The sequence below is a fragment of the Salvia hispanica genome, chromosome 5 (assembly GCF_029641045.1).
Source record: "Salvia hispanica isolate PSC_SH4W2 chromosome 5, Shi_PSC_v1, whole genome shotgun sequence".
NCBI lineage: Eukaryota > Viridiplantae > Streptophyta > Magnoliopsida > Lamiales > Lamiaceae > Salvia > Salvia hispanica.
In genome coordinates, this window is record NC_142696.1 from 22,547,712 (window position 1) to 22,570,731 (window position 23,020).

The window sequence follows — 23,020 nt, forward strand, 5'->3', positions numbered from 1 at the left end:
AGGATATTGTCCCCCTTCTAAATTGGAGCTATCTTTAAAGAGCAATTTTCCATTCTATCTCTCCAAAATTTTATTGATATACCCTTTGTGAAACAAATTCAATAATCCTTGTGATAACCTCAAAATATTTCTATTTCGATCACAAAGATGTCTCACTTATATCTTCATTTCAAAATCCTTATGCTCCAATTCACTTTTAGGACATTCATTTTACCGAACTTGTCTCCCTTCTGAATTGGAGCAATCCTTATAGAGAGATACTACTTGTTAAGATCATGTAACATACCCATGTCATTTGCAGCAAGCAAAATGTCATCAACATATAAGACTCAATTCATAAACTTGCTCCCACTGATTTTTACATAGATAATCAATCAATAATGATCTCTACAAAATCATATGACATAATAGTATCATTAAACTTTAAAATACCATTCACAGGAAGTTTATTTTAGCTCATATATTAATTTACTCAGCTTACATACTAATTTTTCTTGTCATGTGGTCAAGAATCCTTTAGGTTGGTCCATATACACTTTCTCTACCATTTTCCATTCAGAAAGATGGTTTTTACATCCATTCGGGTAAAGCTCAAGATCATAATGAGCCACCAAAGCCAAAACAATTCTTGAAGAATAGTCACTTTTCATGGCTCGTTGGAATGAGTATATATTTATCACGGCTTATGTCACATTCAGTTTTAATAGTGTAAACCACAGTAATTTGAAACAACCTATTTTCTTTTCCTTACTGATCGTTTCAATATTTATTGTGGTTCACTATTCTCTTCTAGAATTGTGACAGGTTCATCTACTTTATTTTCGATTAGTGGGTTGTACACATCATCATGTTGTTCTATTGTGTCTTTTGATTGTGACACAATAGAACAATAACCTTAGGTGCAACAATATGTGGATGGACCTTATCGTGGACTTCATGAACATCCATCTTTCACCACTCCCACTAATTTTCACATTTTCAATGAACCTCACATTTTCCATTTAAAATATTCTCGTACTATGGTTAGAACAATAAAGTGTATATCCCTTTGATTTTTCCGGATAGCCAATAAAAAATTCACTGACAATCCTTAAATCAAAATCTTTTCATGTGGATCATATATAACATTACTTATGCTCGACAATCCCAAATACGAATATGCCTTAAGCTAGGTTTCCTTTCCGTCCACAGTTCAAAATGAGTTTTAGGAACTGTCTTACCGGGAACCTAATTAAGCATATACATCGTAGTCTTTAAAGGATTAATCCACAATGAAAAGGGTAAAGTGTAACAACTTAACATACTTCTAACCATTTCCATTAATGTACGATTCCACCTTTCCATTACACCATCCTATAGTGGAGTATTAAGCATTCTATAACGTGCACAAAATGCCTATACTTCGAGAAACTTTTCAAATGAACATGGACAATATCTATTATAAAAACTCAACAACTCTATCCGATCTCACAATTTTAACTGTTCTATCTAACTGCAATCCACCTCGTCAATGAATACCTTTAGGACATTCACTGGCTTGGATCTTTTATGCTACAGATATTTATTCCATAATGTGAGTAATCGTTAATAAAGATGATAAAGTAATTTTTATCAACCCAAGAAGGAGTATCAAAATGACTTCATATATCAGTATGTATTAACTTAATAAGCTGAGTGCTTCTTGTGGCTAATTTCTTTATAATGCAATCAACACACATATTTAGGACACTAAATTCCGACTTTGAGGAAGACTTTCATACTTTACCAACCTCATATTCCTTTCTTTGGAAATATGACCTAATCTTTAATGCCACAAGAACGCCAAACATTTACTTGACGAACAACGCTTAACGCCTTGACTTTCAATATTAAACAAGGATTCAGAAAACTTTGCATCAAGATTGTATCTATTAAGTGAATCAAATAATGTACCATTACCATAATAGTAATCATTTCGGTACGATGTGGACATACCATATCCAATCTTGATATTAAAATATAAGTTATCCAATCCACTTACAAAAATAATATTTATAGCACACTCAGACACATAGAGATAACCGTTAAGATCTACATGACATCCGATGTCTAAGATCAATCTATAAGTCTCAATGCCTTCGTTTCATGCATTTATCATGTTTTTTATGAACAATTATTGTTTAAATCCTTTTGTAGATTGGATCAAACAAAATCCATGTTTAGCATGAGACATATGAATTGTAGCACCAAAACTGACCACTAAGTATTATTAGGCTCTTCGATAAGATTTAATTTAAAGTAAACAAAAACGTTATGTTCAACTTTCTTATCGAACGAAGCCTTCCTTTTAGGACAATCTTTCCTGAAATGTTCTATTTTCTTGCAAATGAAACACTTCTTTTCCTTATGGATATGCTTTTCTGGACCTTTCAGAAACGATTTATCCTTCCTTTTGTCTTACTTACTTAGTTTTCCTTTACTGGTGTCCACACCTTCAAGAACTATGAGATTCACAACTTGATAATTTATCTTCTTTAATCTCCCTTCCTTTTAAACTAATATAGCCTTTAATTCTTTAAATGTCCCATTTATCTTTAGTGGTGTTATAATTCACCTGGAACAGGCTAAATTCAACATGTAGGGAGTTTATGATAAATTTTGGCCAACAATTGCTAATGAATTTTCATTCTCAAGGTCGTTAACTTTACTGTCTGTCAAGTTAGACATGTTTGTCACATGATCGTGAATCGGCTGAGACCAGTCAAACTTCTTTGTAGTAAGCTCATTCATTATGCTTCTACATTGGACTTATCAGCCAAACTCGATCGTGAACGCTCTTTAATTTTCTTAATAAATTCCGTTGCTTTTTCTGTCATGGGCAAAAATGATCTCAAATTTTCTGCCATTGTCATTCTCATAAGGCTCAACCTATTTGATCGCTCCCAAGTCTTAATTTAGACTTTCAGTCACGGAGTTCTCTTCCATAATGGTTGAAATTCCTCTTCCGTTAATATGGCATGGTCCATTATCTTTACACCCAACGTAAGTCGGATCTGTTAAGACCAATCTTGATAATTTTGCCCATTAATTTAATGACAGAGTTAGCATATGCACACAAATTTTATAAAGCTGCAACATTTATACATGCTTATCTATACGTGCTTGAGTTCTTTAACACAGATTCATAAACAGTAATAAAACTTTAAATAACATGCATTCAAGTAACCTTTGGGTAATACTTAAGCACATGTACTTTCAACGATGCTAAATATATATACTTTAATAATTAATCAAACTAAACATATATCAAATAAGCATGTTGCCTTTGGGTGTACATACTAAATGACATATGAATACATGATTAATCCACTTCGTATTTATTAACTATATACAATGATCCACCTTTGGGTAATCTCCTAGTATATAGATAATATAAATAATTGATCAATCAAACTCTTATGTCATTTATAGCATCTCTATAATCATGATCAATTAATTAACATTCATCATTTTCAATAAATAAATACAATATAACAAGACCACTTTGGTGATAAACATGTTATATATTATTTAAATATTAAAATCTTTAATGGGTAAAATATCCTTATATTGTTTTAACATTTTATAAAACAATTACCCAACACATAAACGGAAGCACATTAACCAAAATCGCAAAATCCAAGACCATTCAAATTTCGATTTTGAAATCACATAAATGGTAAATTAACCAAATCTAGATTGGCTCTGATACCAACTGTAAGCCATATCTCAATTTTAATGATTTCGATAATGAAATCTTATTCTAGATTTGAATTAATTCAACCACAACATTTATACTATAAAGTGGAGATAAAATCACCAACCTCCATCCATGCTTTCTTCATTTGATGTAGAGGTTGAAATCCACCATTTGATGTTTGTCCTTCCGTTGACTGGATTCTCCATAATTGATGTTATCCCCTCTTTGACCTCAAACCTTTTATGATTCTTTTAATGGATAAAGAATCGAGATCTTTAATGTACCTATTCAGATATATACTCCTATGTGTCGAGCGTATGTGTGTACAAATGTCGTAAAGACATGTAATTCAAGTATGTATCTTTCTTGTATATTTTATGCATGGAGGCACACATATATATAGGTAGTCGACACCCTTTCATGAAGAATTGTGTTTGTTTGCATGTACTTCAATTATGTACTTCAACCGATTCCCACAAATAAATGTGTCGGTTGGGAATTGAAATTAGTTTATTAGTAAACTAATTATAACCGTCCAATTCCACTGTAACATATATGCACATTAATAACTATATATACGTGTAACAATTCCATAGTTGACATTGTACGTCCAATATATGCAATGCTTATAAACATTATTTTAATGTTTAATTAATCATTGCATTTCCTTATTATACACATACGCACACACGTAAATAGTAACATATATATAATCACATATATATATACATTAATCCTTCTTGTATACAGTATCCCTTATGCTTGAGATTTCAGCGAAGCCAACTTGGAATAATAATTACTCCGAGAATCATCAAACTAAACAGCCAAGTTTTGTTTAATAAACCACATAAAGATTAACAAACATTACCGTGGAATTAAGAAGAAAACAACACATTATACTGTTTAATACAACCCAAACCCACATGTCAAAAAAATCATTCTTTATTTGAATTCGTAGAGAAGAGAAAAGACGGAAAAATGATTTGTGATCTTAACCCTAATTAAAAGCTAAAAACTTAAAAAATACATTTTGTAATATATTACTAATAAAAAATTACATTATGATATTTAAGCCAGCCCAGTCAGCAAGTATTAAAATTAAAAATAAAAAATTATAAAATATTAATATACATATCGGGTATTTCGGAACTATCGGGATTACCCGGTCGGGTATCGGGATACCCGATACCCGCAAAATCCAAAATAATTATACCCAACCCCGCCCCGTTTTCCGATTCCGTCGGGTAACGGATACCCAATACCCGCCGGGTATCGGGTCGGGTTCGGGATTATCCGTTACCCGCTACCCATTTCGACACCCCTAGTATGGATGATTAAAATCCTTAATTATAAATTCAAACATGCTTTTCTTCAACTTCAATAGGAGCATAATTAAATGCTTCAATCTAATAACTTACTAACAAAATCAGTAAATATAAATGTATTAACAAAGAATATCAACAAATTTTTTTCTCTTAAGAACCGAACACTTTCACAATCTCATACAAAAAACTCGCCATTTAGTGACGGATCTTTCTGTCAATAAATGGGGCTATTGGCATATTATTGTCGCATAGAGCCATAACTAAAAAGCTTGGCACTAAAAAAATATTAGTGACGGCATTTCCGTCACAAATTACTAACAAACATCGACGGAAACTTAGGCGGCGGAGTTGTAGGTTCATATTAGTGACGAAATATTCTGTCACTAATTCGTAACGAACACATTTGCGACACTAATTAGTAATGTGGTAGCACGTCGTCACTAATTCCCTCACTAATCTATGTTTTTTTGTAGTGTAATTATATAATATAAAAAATGTGTCTACCATTCCACTTACTTTCTCCCTTTTCTTCACAAAGTAAAACAATTTATTAAAACGTATACCGAGTCGGCGAGTCTAAATAACTTTTTAAATGATGATCGGAGGGAGTAACAAATTTAACAAAATAACACAATTTGGTAAAAGATGCCCCTACTTTACGTGCATTGTAAATAATAAGACATTTAATTTAATAACACAATTTAGTAAATATAAACAAATAAATTCATCTTAATAAGTCAAGATAGACTTTTTCTGTAATTAAATTAGTATTTAATTTTATACTAGTTACTTAGATTATATTTAAGATACATAATATATAAAATGCTTAATAGGATTAAAATGTTAGATTCAATTAATTAAAAATTATTTAGTATTATAAAAAATTTTGAGTCAATTTTAATTTATTAATTACTTATTCAATTAAATAAAATATTAACAAAAGTTTAATTAATTATTGAGAATCACGAAATTACAAAAATAAAAAGCATTTTACAGAATAACCCTATAAATCTCGATAAGGATTCAATATCGTTAATCTCATTAATTGCAAAACAATTCTATTAATTACTAAGAAATCCTATAATTGATTATTTTTTTCAGTGTTGAAAATTCAAAATAACTTAAAATAAAAAATGTATATAGTATTAATTGCAAATCATTTTCATTAATTATGAAGCAATCATATATAAATGATTATTTTTGGCAATGTTGAAAATTCAAAATAGCTTAAAAATTTAAATGTAGTATAGTAGTATTTATGTTTGAACAACACTCATCAATCCCTTTAATTAAGAATTAGTTATCATCCAATGATTCAATTGATTGAGAATCAATTAACAATAGGGGAGTGGATCTGTTGTAGCATATCATATAACTATTCTAGGGAAGGAATGCTATGAACAAACACGCACCAAGTTGTTTGATATTATATTATCTTGTAATTATTGTTTTTATTATAAGTTGTGTTTGTCGGGACCAGAATGAAGACCGGCATGGAGCCTGCAGGGATCTTGAAATCCCCCCCTAGATGACGATCCATGGTTAGCATCAGGATCACGGTTAAGCTCATCTGGATGGCTAGAGGCGTGCAGTGTAATAGGCCAGTCGACCACAGGAAGAACAACTTGATTAGGCCTTTGAGGCTCTCTACTTGCTTATGCTAAGGAGTGGCTAATGCATTGCATTTGTTAGTCCATGAATTGTGGTGTTCTAATTAATCTTTTTATGTTTAGTTATAGCACAACAACAATCACCAGATTCTTCAAAACTTTTGTACTTGTACAATGATGCACAAACAATAAAGTAACATAAATTCAATGCTCCATTGATGCAAAAACTAATTTGAAAACAATTCACTAACCAACCTCAACATTTTTAATCTTTATGGTATTTGTAGACAGATGCACACACAAGAAAGAACACCAAATTCAAAGCTCCTACCCCACTGCACAACCAATACACATTGTCTAGTCTCCCTTTGTTTATATTGTTGGGCAACCATGCCGTTGCTCTCTGCACTGCATTGATGACGAGAATGCTCGAATAGAAGGCCCTAGCGAGTGTCAAACCAGCGACGGCGGTTGAAGTGTTCTTGAATGGAGCTGGGAACTCTTGGTAACAAAATGTAGCTTGTCCTGCCAAATAGAAACCTTCCGAAACTCCAAGAATAGCCAACTGTGGCGCCAGCCACAGCAACGACAAGGGAACCACTGCATTCACTTGGTCAATGAGGCCATGGGATCTTGCCACGCTCAGTCTCTTCGCCTCCACAAGCGCCGCAACAATGCTGCTGAGTATAATGAAGACATGGCCGATCCCAATGCGCTGCAAGGGCGTGGGAGGCCTAGTGGGAGCTAGCTTTACCCAAAGCGGCAAAATGAGGCGGTCTAGTAACGGTATGGTGACACAGGTTGCGATGAGCGCACACACTTGTATTGTAGCAGCTGGGATTTTGAAATGGGAGGTGATGTGACTGTCCATGGTTTTGGCTTGTACGATCATGAAACTCATCTGCACTGCTAGAGGTATACTCAATATCAAACCACTAAACCATATTGGCACAATCTTGATTAGCCTTTTCAGATCTTCAACTTGTTGCACTGTGCATAATTTCCATGGATTCACTATCTTTGAACTAGACTCTTCTTCACTCTTCACCGCTGCACGGTTCAAGAACCTGCAAATTTAACCAAATTAATGGAACTTCAACTAGTACTATTAATTATAGCATATCAAGTGATAATAAACTTACTTGAAGAATGGGGTGGGAGAGTTGAAACCATCTCCATCATGGTGATAATCATCAGTTTGTGATGAGAGAGGCATCTTCTTTTTCTTGATGGCTGCGACGATGACACAAGCCAAGCTCTTGAAAGGGCTGCCGTTGGGCTTGACAAGGCGATAAAATTTTGTACCACATAGGAAGACCACCAAACCAACCAGATTGGCCATGGAGAAGATGGTGAAAGCCCAGCCCCAGCCCCAGCGCCGGTTCTCTTCCACGTACACCATGAGGGTTGAGCACACGAAGCTGGCAATGTAGAGTGTGAAAATGAACCAGTTGAAGAATATCCCTTGATGTCTTGTGGAGTCTAGTTGATCTGCTCCCATGGATGCAAGAGTGAAGCGTGTGCCTCCGTTTCCTATAGTGAAGAGAGTCAGGCCGAGATACAGAAGACCGGCTTGAAGAGGCGTTGGTTGCTTGCACAAAATGGAGCCCTTTTCACAACTAGGAGGCCTCAAATGGCTCACTGTTGCTGATAGAAGCAATTGCACTACTCCCTGCACAATATTAATAAAAATCTTCATCTCTTCCTTATTAGAAAAGAGAAACATTGAAACATACCAGCAAAGAGATGAAGGAGGAGAAGCAGATGACAGAAAAGCAGCCAGCATATGAATCAGCAATGATTGCAGTGAAGATAGGGATGAAACTCATGCTGCCATTCACATAGTTGGTGATTTTGGCAGCATATGTATCTTCAAAATGGAACTCATCTCTCAGGAATGTAAAAAGGTTGGCGATTAATCCCGTTGAAAATGTCAAACAGCCCAGTGTTGCTGTTTTTACCACAACAAAATCAAACATTAATTCAATACTTGTAAAAATGGTTTCAGAATTAAAAGAGACATGAAAAAGAACCTATGATGAAAGGGAAGGTGATCCATCCGCCACGACCGCGGTGCAGAAGTGCTTCACTATTCATCATCACTCAATTCCCACTCAATAAGTTGTTTATTTTTATTTTCTCCTTTGTTCAATGGAGAAGCTTGAAGAGATATGTGTAGACAGTGTAGTGTGTGGTTTTATTATTCATTCATGGCATAACAAACTTCTTAAAATGTAAGGAATGAAAAGAAGCATTCTTTGTCATATAACTCATGAAACTCACATACATATACATTTTTGCCTTCTTTGCGTTGAAATTTATAATCTGTATGTCACTCACTACATTAAAATTATAGTACTATATTTTTTCTGCCTGACACCGAATTTTAGTTGGACTTATTTATTGTAAAATGTAGTAGTTGGATGTTTAAATGGGAAAATATAAAAGATAATTAACATTATTCTAAATACGGAAAATTGATTCGTGAATGGAAAAAAATGTTTCAGGACACTTGATTCTATCGAAATGAATTCTTAGTTATAGGGTCGCTTGTTGTTTCGGTAAATTCTTAATTTGTTTTAAAGTAAAGTACTAAAAGGGTCAAACATGATTTTTTATGTAAAGAGAAATTCAATTTTGAAAAAAATCAATGTTGATGAATTTGATCTCTTCCACTGCTCACGTTTACATTCCAGTAATTTTAGAATGAGTGATGAGTGCTCACTGCTCACATAATGTATTTAATAGTAATTATTTTGCATAGATGTTCACGATAGTATTAAGTTTGTAAATAAATAACGACCATGATGCTGACTTTTAGCTCACATCTAACTGATTTTGTTTTTATTTTCGCTTTTATTCAATTAATTTATCTTGTAATCTTTTTTCAGGAACTCATTAAATTCACATAATTATAAGTTTTTGCCTTTTTCAATAACCTGTTTGCCAATCACAATTTTAAAATCAATGGCAATTGTAAAAATTTTGTTTTGATTTAAAGCTACGTACGTTTACGGATTTCCGTGTTCTACTTTCAACAAATTTAATTTTTTCATCTTCAGTTATATTATGTGCGCTCTTAATTTGATTTAATCTTGTAATCATCAACTGTGATTTTTCTCCACTCAAATCCCAATTATAGTAGTAGTAATTTTTATCAATAAATTTTACTTTTAAGATAATAACCTTCACATTTGCCAAGTAAATTAAAAAAAACAGGGTTTTTCTCTTTTATGGAGTATAAGAATTGATTATGTGTTAATATTATAAGAATTGTACAAAAAATACGACATTAAATTAATCAAGAAAGGCATTCTTTATTAGAAAAAGAAAATTTATTTAGGAAAACAATTTTTTAAGTTTTTTGAAATAATGATTAAGTATGATATCATAATTTTATACAATTCATATGTTTTATTAAGATGACCATTATTTTAAAAAAAGCTCAAAGAGTATGTTTGAGTAACATGAGATTTGTTTATCTTTAATCAAATCAAATAGTCAGGAGTTTAATTTTTTTTCTTTTGATTTGATTCAATTTTAAATTCTTGGATCAACTATTACTCTATCCCATTCTTGATCTAACAACAAAAATAAGGTACTATAAAGAAGAAAGACAATGCAAGTGCACAAATATAAGGAGAGAGAAACACAAATTTTATTTGAAATATAAAAGGTGGATATTTCGACTGAAATAGACAAAAAAATAAAATAATTAGACATGTTGGCTGAGAAGGATGAAGTAATACACTTTATCAAATCTTAATGAATTGACGGTCCGCTATTATTACAACTAGTATAACACGGTGTGCTATGTTCAAATAATATATTTTTATATTATTTCAAATTTTGTATGATTCTCCTTAGTTATAGTAGATTGATGTAACAAAATCCTTGTCAACAATTTGCAACAAAAAGTGTCAAAACCAATATACAAATCCTCAACATAAAAAAAAATAAAATAGAAAATTTTATTATATGCCCAAGATTATATCTAAATAAAATACTTCTTCCGTCCCAACTCAAGTGAATGATTTCTTTTTTGCCGTTAGTTTGCAAAGATAATAGTAATAAATAGTGAAAGTGGCGGTACAGTAAAGTAAGAGAAAGAATAATATAGAAAAGATTCAAATCTAATTATTCTCTTACTTATTTTATTTTCTCTCCATTTTAACTATTTATTACTTGAGTGGGACGCGGATAAAGTATCATTTTTCTTAAACATGTGCCGAAAAGCAGTCAATCACTTATAGGGCGGACGCAGAAATAAATAACGATAAAGGCTTTGATTTCTAAATTTTATTTTAAAGTATATTTTTGAGTGTTTTAGAGTATTTATAAGGACTTTTATGTAATAATTTTCCTAAAATTTGGATAAATTATAAAAATTAATAAAATAAAAAAAACTTAAAAATACAATTTTATTAAGGGCTTTAGCCCTTCCCATTTTATACATGGGTCAGCTCCTGATCATTTGAGTGAGACGGTCCCACTCATAAAGTATATCTTTAGTTTGAATTTGAATCACGTGAGTCAAAATTTAGAGGGATATACTTCTCAACAACGTGAGATATGGCAAATTTTCAAAAGTGTATGGATGATTAAAATCCGTATAAATTCAAAATTGGAATTCTAAATTGCATACTTATCCACATGCTTTTTTTCAACTTCAATAGGAATATAATTAAATATTCCAATGTAATAATATACTAACAACTCAGTAAATATAGAGAAAAAAATTATTAAAAATAGAATTGTCAATTTTTATAAGACAGACTAAAGTAGTTAAAGTATTCAATTTTTATGGGATAAAAAATGTAACTGCAAATCATTACAACCTATTCTCAATGATTGCGTTTCACGATCCTATGTTTGCCTTCCTTCTTCTGTTCTACAAATCTAACTCACTCTCGTCTATACAATATATAAAAGGGGAGTTTTGGGGTATTTAGAGAAATGTCATTTTAAAATAGATACTCCCTTCGTCCCATATAATTCGATCCAGTATTCAATTTCGGACCGTCTCACATAATTTGTCCCATTTCACTTTTACTATTTTTGGAAGTGGGCCTCATATTCCACTAACTAATTCCTACTCACATTTTATTATAAAACTAATACTTTAAAAGTAGGACTCACATCCCACCAACTTTTTCAACTCACTTTCTATTAGATTTCTTAAAACTCGTGCCGGGTCAAAGTGTCCCAAATTATCTGGGACGAAAGGAGTATTATTTAAATAAAACTATTTTTTTTAATGAATTGTAGTAGTAAATATTAATCGCCTATTTGTTGAGACCTTACAAAAATCTCTGTCATTATCTACCTCAATTTATCCAAATACTTACACAACTACCACGTTTGGACCCACGCCCACCACTAAACCCTTCCTTCACTCACAACCTGCATAGCAGTTACATTCGTTGTTTTGTAGTCTGCTATTCTCTACCTGAATGCACCATTTCAGTTGTTTCTTTTCTTTTGGCCAGCATGATATAACACAGTACTTGATGATTGCCTAAACATTAGACTCTACAAATCAGTAATCTGCAAGAATTGGTAACAGATGTTTTTAATCTACCATATTGATCCCTGATTAAATGTGTTTTTAGGGTGCACTGGATCCCAAGCTGATTTATACCATGTGATGATGTACACGTTTCTGAGACCTACTGATGACCACGGCGGAAACCAATTTCACCTACATATAGATGGTGCTGTTGTTATTGCTATTGGCCCTTGTGTCTGTCCCATGGCTGCTACTTCCAAAGCCTTTCCTTCTAAAGATGCAACATAAGGGCATCCGCAGTGGGGCGGACGATGCGACGGACGATGCATCTTCCGTCACTGTAGCATTGCGGACGATGGATTTACCCATCGTCCGCGAACGAAGCGCGGATGATGCTCATCGTCCGCCACTGTGGCATCGAGGACGATGCTCACGCGTTTTGTTTTGTTTTTTTTTTGTTTTTTTCCAAAAAAATTTCTTATTTAAACACTACAATTCTCTACCATTTCACACACTCCAATTTCACATCTCTTCAATTATTCTCTCTCATCGTCTCAAAAATGAATCCCGGCGACTACGATTTGAGTACATCGGATGGCTGCAGACGGGCCTTGACTCGAGCCTTGTTCGATGCCATTCATGAAGCCGTAGTGGAATGCTTGGCACAAACGCAGCGGGAGCAAGCGGCGGCGGTGGCGGTGGCGCGGGTCCCTCGCCCGATACAACGTCGGACGTATGTCCCGAGCGAGCACGATGTAGCGCACGAACGTCTGTTCGCAGATTATTTTGCCGAGAATCCAAGGTGGGGCCCGAATGTTTTTCACCGACGTTTTAGAATGAGCCGAGATCTTTTTCTCCACATTGTGCACACGTTGGAGGGACGTGATGAGTACTTTCAGTATCGGGAAGACGGGATCGGCAGACCCGGACTTACGCCGTTGCAGAAGTGCACGGTTGCAATCCGCCAGTTGGCCTACGGCACAACAGCGGATATGTTCGACGAGTACCTTCACGTCGGGGAGACAACTGGCCGCGAATGTCTCAAGACTTTTTGTAAGTTAGTTGTGGAAGCTTTTGGCGACACATATTTGCGACGCCCGACTGCTGATGATTGCCAGAGTCTGATGCGGATGCACGAGACGGTGCACGGCTTTCCTGGGATGCTAGGGAGCATCAACTGTATGCTCTGGCAGTGGAAGAACTACCCGACGGCGTGGAGAGGCCAATTTACCAGTGGCTACAAGGGTGGCCACCCTACGATGATCCTGGAAGCCGTCGCTGACCACCGCCTCTGGATCTGGCATGCCTACTTCAGTGTAGCCGGGGCGAACAACGACATCAACGTCCTCAACTCGTCCACCCTATTCGCCGATCAGTGCAAGGATCGCGGCCCGGCCATCGCGTTCACTGCCAACGGCCGCAGACATCATATGGGGTACTACTTGGCCGATGGCATATACCCAAGGTGGCCTGTTTTTATGAAGACGATCAGTTGCCCAATTGGTGAGAGGAGAGTCTTGTTTGCGGCAAAGCAGGAGTCCGCGCGGAAGGATGTGGAGCGGGCTTTTGGGGTGCTCCAATCGCGGTGGGCAATCGTGAAAGGTCCGGCGCGTTTCTGGTACAAGGAAGTCATGGCCGACGTCATGTATGCGTGCATCATCATGCATAACATGATAGTCGAACAAGAAGTTGGACATGTCACCGATTAGGTGGATGATGAAGTCGGATCTAACTCCAGCACGACGACCTCGCCTGTCACTCGAGGATTACCGATGGACTTCGGTGAGGTTCTACAGCGACAGGCCTCAATGCGCAACTAACAAGACCATACTCAGCTCATGACCGACATGATTGAAGAAGTTTGGAACTGCAACCGCCGTCGTTGAGAATTTGTAGTTTTTTCGCATTCGTAGTGTAATAATGTTTTAATTTAATGAAATGAAGTTTTTTTTTTCCAAATTTTGAAGTATTTAAATATTCAAATAATAGATAAAATGCTTAGGGCGGGCTATAGTCTGTCCCACTGCAGGTCGAATGGGTGGAGGATAAAATGCTGACGTGGCGGTGCAGGGAGAGAGGGCGAAGTCTCTTCAATCAGGGGCGTCGCTTATGGCGTCCCACTGTGGATGCTCTGAGGTATACAATTTCAAACTCTCTTATGTTATTTTTCAACCAATCATTAATTTATTGTAGCATTTTATTTATCATTTTATTTTTCCTTTCTTTTTATCGTTGTGACTCTCCGAGGCACCAGGGAGAGAGGGCGAAGTCTCTTCAATCAGGGGCAAACCACAATGATGGCCATGGCCACGGTCATAAGGAGTTTGAGTTCAGTGAAGTTTTTGTACATCAGCTTATACACACAATCGAATTTGTTCTTGGGGCTGTTTCAAATACAGCTTCTTATCTTCGTTTGTGGGCACTCAGGTATGTATATGAGTTTGCAACCCTAAATTAATACTGGGATAAGTAATTTCAGTTTGTGCCAGAAACTAAGAAATTCTTTGTAACTTCACTTTCATTTTCCGTAAAGCTTAGATATTGAACAAATGCTATGAAAAAAGCATCTCCATTCCTCTGTTTCTTAATAACTAAACTTTGCAAATAACAATTATACTGAATACTGTATTACTTAATATTCTCATTCTAACGCTCCTTTTTCTTTTAGTGATTTCAGCCTAGCACACTCTGAGTTATCCATTGTGTTCTATGAGAAAGTTCTCCTTCTTGCATGGGGGTGAGTTGATTTATTTCATTGTAAAGTCTATTGATGTTTATAACATTTCAATATTTGCATTATTACTTTTATTTGCGGACTTTATTATTTTATTTTCTGACTAAGAAACTGATGAATGTTTGAACATATGCAGATACAACAATATATTCATCCTTATAATTGGCATTATTATCTTTATTTGCACCACTGTTGGTGTACTCTTGGTGATGGAAACCTTGAGTTCCTTCTTGCACGCACTCAAACTGTTAGGATTGGTATACTGAAAAGCATATTTCGAACATGTTGCACGGATAGAATTGCTTGTATACAATAAATTCTACAATCCACTTTTAACCCAAGGCGAGAAGAAGTAATTTTATCGCATTGATGTTTGCTTGTGCATTTATAAGATGTTTTTCAAACATTTAAATGTATAAGAAGCAAATAAGTCTAATTCTTCTACATAGTAGACTGGTCGTGAACGACGTTCACAGAAGGTGACGCAGTCGGATCTTTGTAGAAGAGAAATAGAATTTCACAACCTAGATAGGTTTTGGCTACCTATCGTGAAAGGTTGCAGTGTCAGTCCGCTTGTTTCCTTACCTTAGGAAATAAACGACACTGGTGTGGTATAGCACTGAAGGATCTAACAGTTGAGATAAGTCTTTCTTGCTATTTACCGAAAGACGAGGTCTCGGTGATTGTTATTTCTTAATCATTGTTGACATAACATTGAGCATACGATATTGATTATGCACTACTTTGATTTATCAAATGGTGCGGATTTTTCGCAATCCAAGAATCCTGATATCTTGGGTAGTGGTGATCAATGTCTAGAGGAGCTAGTATTGTTATTGCAATGAATCGTGTGCTGGGTGAGTCCAGTTTGATAATATCCTCAAGAGGTGTTCGAAAAAGGTTTTATTATTCAGAAACCCGACCGGTTGGAATTTATTCCAGAATAATAAATAAAGATTTTGAACTAGACAACTCTTGGAAATAGATATTAATTAATTAAAGTCAAATAGCGGACTTAAATTAATTAATGGATATTTATATCTTAAACACGGGAAATAATAAATTAAAGAGGTAAAGCCCGGATTACTCGTAATTTGGGATTGGACGGGCAGTCAATATTATTTTACTGTAGTGGCTGATTATAATATTCTGTTGGACTTGTATTAAATTGGGGCTCAATTTAATTAGTAAAAGTCCAACGGGTTTGGCCCAAGTCCAACCTCCATGGATCCCTAATCTGGCCCATCATAACTCTATATAAAAGGAGATTAGAAAGAAGATTAATTAATTTTTTTTGATAATTTTCGTTCTGCTCTCTGCAGTGAACGATTTTTTCAGTTCTCTCCAGATCTGAAATTCTATCTTCTTTCTAATTAAGCCCTTTTCGATTCTGACAAGCTTTGCCCACCCAAAGGTCATAATCTGAGTTCGGGATACAGATTAGAAGATTTATGGTTGAGTACGAAGATCATCTCGTGGAGAAGGCGCAAGCAATCGACGATTCTTTGGAGAATCAGATCGGTAATTCTAAACTGTAGGAAATCATGAATTAGGGTTCTTATTCCTTAAACATGATTTATTTGTGTTCTTGAATGCAATTTGATTTGTTTAACATGTAGATAATTAATCCCATAATCGGTCAAATAGATCTGTAGATCTGATTTATTTGTGTATGCATGTCTTCCGCTGTGCAAGGGGCACCAATCCCCAGCAATTGATATCAGAGCCAATTTTTGGCTCTGATTATGTGGATTGATTTCATGTCATGTGAATTGCTTGCTTGATTGCATTTGTTTTCCGTTTTTGTGTTATTACTTGCGTCGAATGTTTCGATGGTGATACGAGCAACAACGGAGAATTGTTTCACGCTGAAATTTGTTTTCTCATGGTCGATGGGAAATTATTTCAATAACGTGTAATCATTTGTTGTAATGGTTGTTTATTTTTTATTGATTGAGTACTTGATGTCGTGATCCACCCAATTTGATCGAATGGAGAATTTTTTTTTCTTGGTTCATAGTGCGACTTTTTGTAAGAGAGTCAATTTTTATATGTGATGATTACATATAATGATTGCATATAATAATCATTTTTTTTGTAATCATTGCTGCACGAAATTTTGATTCATGGAATATTTGATTGTATATGTATGGTTTCATGTAATGATTGTTTTCAATAATCTTGTGACGTAATCTTTGGATGTTGAAACCAAATCATTTCGCACCGCGATAATCGTTGTCGACGGTTCATGAATCAATTGCGACGTGGGAGCGTCGTTGCGGCAAGACGTGCAGCAGAGGCTGCTCAATTTGATCACGGCAGTATGCCAATCAATGGGAGTTCGATGACTCAGTTAAGCAGCAAGATGGCTGCGGTGAAGATGCAGCCATAGAATCGTTACAGCAGCGGCTGCTGTGACAACAGCTGCGGTCCGAGTGGGAGCTTGTTGGTGGCGTTTCCAGACTTGTGGCAGCAAGCTTTCCAAATTAGTTAGGGTTTCCCAAACCCTAAGAATTAATTTTGAATATTTTTCAAGATATAATTTAAAATAAGATTTGAATATATGGATTATCTAAAATAAACAAATAATGGATTAATTAAATTTGTATCCTTATTTTATGGATTTAGATAGATTAAATTCTATCTAGATAAATCCTAGATAAATTAGGATAATAGTAATTAATTTTATTTTGTCTTATGGATTTATATAGATTTAATTCTATGTGAATAAATCCTAGATAGACTAGATAAAATAATTAACTATATTTGGATTTTATCCTTATTTTATGGATTTAGATATATTTAGTTATACCTAGATAAATCCTAGATAAATTTGGATAATAATTAATTTTATTGTCTTATGGATTTATATAGATTTAATTCTATGTGAATAAATCCTAGATAGACTAATATCAATTTTAATTATGTTTATCCATATCTTGTAGATATTGATAGATTTATATCTATCTAGAATATATCTTAGTAGATTTGGATAGTTAAAATCCATGTTTATCTTTTTCTTATGGATATTTATAGAATTAATTCTATTTAGAAAATATCCTAGTTGAATTAGATAATTAAGTTTATCTCTATCTTATAGATATTGATAGATTTGCATCTATCTAGAATATATCTTAGAAGATTTAGATAATTATTAATCCAATATTGTAATTATCTTTTGGGTTTAAGATAGATTTAGTTCTATCCAGTTAAATCCTAGTTGAATTAATTAATATTAATTCTAGTTTATCCTAATTTTATGGATATAAATAGATTTATTCTATTTAGAAAATATCCTAGATAAATTTGGATAAAGATAATACAAGATAATCCTTATCTAATTGGATTTTGATAAAATTAGTTTTATCTAGTATAAATCCAAATAGAGTTGATATATTCTAGTTTCTTATTCTAAATAATCTAAGATTTTTTTTAATCTTAGAATGATTGGATTTTATCTTCGTCTTATGGATTTGGAGAGATTTGGTTCTATCCTGAAATATCTTGGTATGATGATTTAGATAATGATAATCCAAGATTAGTTTATCTTGAATTTTAGGATTTGATTTTATTCATGTAAAATCTAGAATAATCCTAAGAGGATTTAGATAGATTCTATTCTATCTAGATAAATCCTAATTAATTTGGATAACCATTATCCAAGATCTTATCAAATCTGAAATTCCTACTTTGGATAAGATAAAGGATTAATTATTTAAGTAAATCTCCCTAGATTTATTAAATAATTTAAATAATTATCAAGTGTGATTAATTACCAAGGATTAAATGGATTTATCTGTTTATTTGGTATTAATCTGCTTTAAGTGGATTATCTGCCTTATCCGCTTAAATGATAATCATGCAAAAACCATGTTTAAAATGACTAAGCGATAATTACAATAGTGTGTTGTATATGGTCTGCATAAATTGGTCTATATATGAAGCAGTTTCTAATATTATCGCGACCCACCTTAGTGGGAGCAATAATCCTACGAAATAGCAAGTTCATTAGATTAGACTTCTTAACAGTAAATTGTTTAAACTAGAAGCATGTTTCTAATATTATCGCGACCCACCCTAGTGGGAGCCATAATCCTATGAAATTGCAAGTTCGTATGTTTAAACATATTTATGAGATAGCTATGGAATTTTGTTAGTGGCGTACGACCTTCCCTAGAAGGAGTATCAAAACAAAAATGAAATTCCTAGATGCAAATATTTATGGTAAAAGCTTAAGCAATATTTGGCGGCCATGCCACCTTAGTGGTCTCTGGAATATTCGTCAATATTGTGACCAGGAAATTGTTGGAATCCGAATTTGTATGACCTCCCTAGAGGCATACTTATTTCGGTTTTGGCAGTTGCGAGATACATAAATTGTTTTGTGGTTATTTGCGATTATGTATCAAGCATAGTATGTGATAAATAGTTTTATTTCTTCTCAGCCAAATTCTTAATAATGTCTGCGAACCTTAAAGAAATCAAACTCGAAGGCCAAAATTATGTAGACTGGAAATGTAAATGGATAAGATTCTCACTGCTGAAAACTTAAAGTTTGTATTCACCAATTCATGTCCTCTATTTCCTTGACAAAATTCTATAAAGAAAGTTCATGAATGCATTTTATGCATGTACTTGACAAGTTCTTTGAGATAGAAGGTCAAACTACTTTCTTTTAATCTTTTAAGTAGTAAGACACGTCTTGGTTTATATTGATGAAAGAGGAATATCCAATAAGGACGATGTCCAGATTCTATTGGAATATCCACGAGAGATAGAATATTTTGAGGAATCTTCTGATTCAGTTACTCAAATAGTTTCTACACTCAGTTCTTCGTCAAATGTATAGGAAGTGATAGTATGAAGGTTGTTACTTAAAATCTTCTACATGATATTCACTTTATTACTAATAGAGGAAAATAACATGATGGATGACAAATTCGTTAAACTACATCTTTCCTATGTCTTAGTTCAATCGAACAGAAGACTAGCAATGGAAAGAATGAAGAGCTGAATTGTCATCAATGCAAAGCAAGAAAGGCAAGATAAATGGGGTGAAAAGGCAAAGTGAAGATGCATTGTAAGTCGGATTGACCTCTTCTAAAGAAGGACAATGACTTAGATAACAATGTAACTTCTAAAGGAGAGATCTTAATCCAGTTGGGCAATTGTTGCAGTGGGAGCTATTTATTTATGCTCACTTAATTGTTTTGTTTCGATGTTAGAGTTTTGTTTTATTGGTACAGTCTTGTTTAGAATGAATTTATATTCAGTTTCTAAACTTGTTTATGATTAAGCGATGTTCGATGTCATTTTATAATGCGTGCATTATTAAGAAATGTGATTCGAATATCTATCATAGTACCATAGAAAAACAAATTATACATCATAGTATCTAAACAATATAAATGCAACAAGATTGAGTTTCGAACAACAGTTCAACTTCTTATACAATGAATGATAAAGTATTTATGGCACTTAGACATAAGGCCAAGAAAATACTTAGTAATTGTTCAAACTGATTTTTGTCTAACTCAAGTGGCTATCGAGATTTTAACAACTTGCTTGTTAAATAGCTTGAAAGTCAAGTAAGTCTGGTTGATGCATTATAAGTTAGAATTTGTTGGTGGTTCAAGGGATTCATAATACTTATAGAGATGCAACATAGAAAGACTAGCAAGTCTCAATGGTCTACACCATGAGAGACGAGCAATGAGTTCAGATCAGTAGTGGGAGTTAAATCCTAGTTGACTACTCCAAGCATTCTTCTAAAGAATGGAATAGTCATATAAGAAGATATCGAAGTCTCTCTAAGACAAGTTCGATATGGGAACAGTTTCACTCAATAACACCTTATCATTGATGGGATATACGTTGGAAACAACGAGTTATATCTTAAAGAAACTACCATAACATCAGTACCTTCTACAACACATGAGTTGTGGACTAGAGGTAAGTCTAGTCCAGCACAACTCAAAGTGTGGAGTTATTCCAACACATGTTTTGGAAAAGGTATCCAAGTAATTGGAGTTGTGTACCGAGGTATGTTTTAAGATGGTCTCAATTGATAGAAAAGGTACAGGTTCTATAATCTTCATGGCAAGATAAGTATTTGTATACATCAATACTAGATTCTTTGATGAAGATTATGAGAAGAACTACAAGCCTAACAAGCATGATAATTCTCAAGATAATGAGAATATCTATTTTCCATCTTAACCAAGAAGTCATACCATTAGATGCTTATGCACTTAGAAAATCAACATTTGTACCTAAGATTATAAGAGTCATGTCGTAGTGGGAGCGTTCCTTGCGAACATAACAAGTTCATGGGTCTAAGAGAGTCTTTAGACTCAGTTTTAGATCGGCTTGAATCTAATCCCTGTAACTACAAGGACACATTGACTCATTCAGATAATCGTTCTTGATAAGATGATAGATTCTGAATAATAATCTAAGATAGACAAGAATGTTTGCAAGACTTGCGATACTACCCATAGACTATTTTAGCCAGTGGAAGCTAGTGGATCTGCAAGTGTAAACATGGATCTTGAAAGGCTAGAATAATGGCTAAGGGTTATACCCAGAAAGAATGATATTCTCGCTTGCCATTATGCCTAAGACGATATGTATCATATTGTCTATTGTAGCTTACATAAATTAGGATGTATGTATTATGATTGTCAAGACAGTTTTCTTTAAGTAGAAGTCTTGAGGAGATCATCTACATGGAACATCATAATGGTTATGTGCTACAAGTACAAGAAAGTTGAAAGTGCACTATATATGGTATTCTTGGTATTCTACGATGATGACATCTATAAAAGTTGATAAACAACTCAAAGGGTTATCTAGCGTAGGAAACTGGTCGTCTACCCAGTTTAATGATGATGGATTTAAGATAAACTAGTTACATTCTAAGCATCTAAGTCATTAGATTGCTAGAAAAAGAATGTTAAGTTTTCTTAAAGAATCCTACATCTACATCATACTTAGACACTTTAGCATTGAGAATTCCAAGAAAAGGTTTTACACATGAGGTGAAAAGTATGGTAGTTCGATATATCATGGTCCAAGACCTGCTTAGAGTATAAGTGGGAGAGTTTTGGCAGTGGGTATACTCGAAAGCATGATTTTGAGTATAAGTGAGATTGTTAGGATTGGTATACTGAAAAGCATATTTCGAGCATGTTGCACGGATAGAATTGCTTGTATACAATAAATTCTACAATCCACTTTTAACCCAAGGCGAGAAGAAGTAATTTTATCGCATTGATGTTTGCTTGTGCATTTATAAGATGTTTTTCAAACATTTAAATGTATAAGAAGCAAATAAGTCTAATTCTTCTACATAGTAGACTGGTCGTGAACGACGTTCACAGAAGGTGACGCAGTCGGATCTTTGTAGAAGAGAAATAGAATTTCACAACCTAGATAGGTTTTGGCTACCTATCGTGAAAGGTTGCAGTGTCAGTCCGCTTGTTTCCTTACCTTAGGAAATAAACGACACTGGTGTGGTATAGCACTGAAGGATCTAACAGTTGAGATAAGTCTTTCTTGCTATTTACCGAAAGACGAGGTCTCAGTGATTGTTATTTCTTAATCATTGTTGACATAACATTGAGCATACGATATTGATTATGCACTACTTTGATTTATCAAATGGTGCGGATTTTTCGCAATCCAAGTATCCTGATATCTTGGGTAGTGGTGATCAATGTCTAGAGGTGCTAGTATTGTTATTGCAATGAATCGTGTGCTGGGTGAGTCCAGTTTGATAATATCCTCAAGAGGTGTTCGAAAAAGGTTTTATTATTCAGAAACCCGGCCGGCTGGAATTTATTCCAGAATAATAAATAAAGATTTTGAACTAGACAACTCTTGGAAAAAGATATTAATTAATTAAAGTCAAATAGCAGACTTAAATTAATTAATGGATATTTATATCTTAAACACGGGAAATAATAAATTAAAGAGGTAAAGCCCGGATTACTCGTAATTTGGGATTGGACGGGCAGTCAATATTATTTTACTGTAGTGGCTGATTAAAATATTCTGTTGGACTTGTATTAAATTGGGGCTCAATTTAATTAGTAAAAGTCCAACGGGTTTGGCCCAAGTCCA

At 34.2% G+C, this 23,020-nt stretch overlaps 1 protein-coding gene across 1 annotated transcript; it reads right to left on the reverse strand.

Annotated features, from left to right (window-relative positions):
* Positions 1-6,842: 6,842 nt before the first annotated feature.
* Positions 6,843-8,832, reverse strand: LOC125186574 (protein NRT1/ PTR FAMILY 2.7-like). The gene is made up of 4 exons (XM_048082956.2): positions 8,687-8,832; positions 8,390-8,604; positions 7,796-8,325; positions 6,843-7,720 (listed from the first exon to the last, which is right to left on the reverse strand). The coding sequence occupies exons 1-4, from the start codon at positions 8,751-8,753 to the stop codon at positions 6,919-6,921; spliced, it is 1,614 nt and encodes a 537-aa protein (XP_047938913.2). The 5' UTR covers positions 8,754-8,832; the 3' UTR covers positions 6,843-6,918.
* Between the last annotated feature and the right edge of the window lie 14,188 nt (positions 8,833-23,020).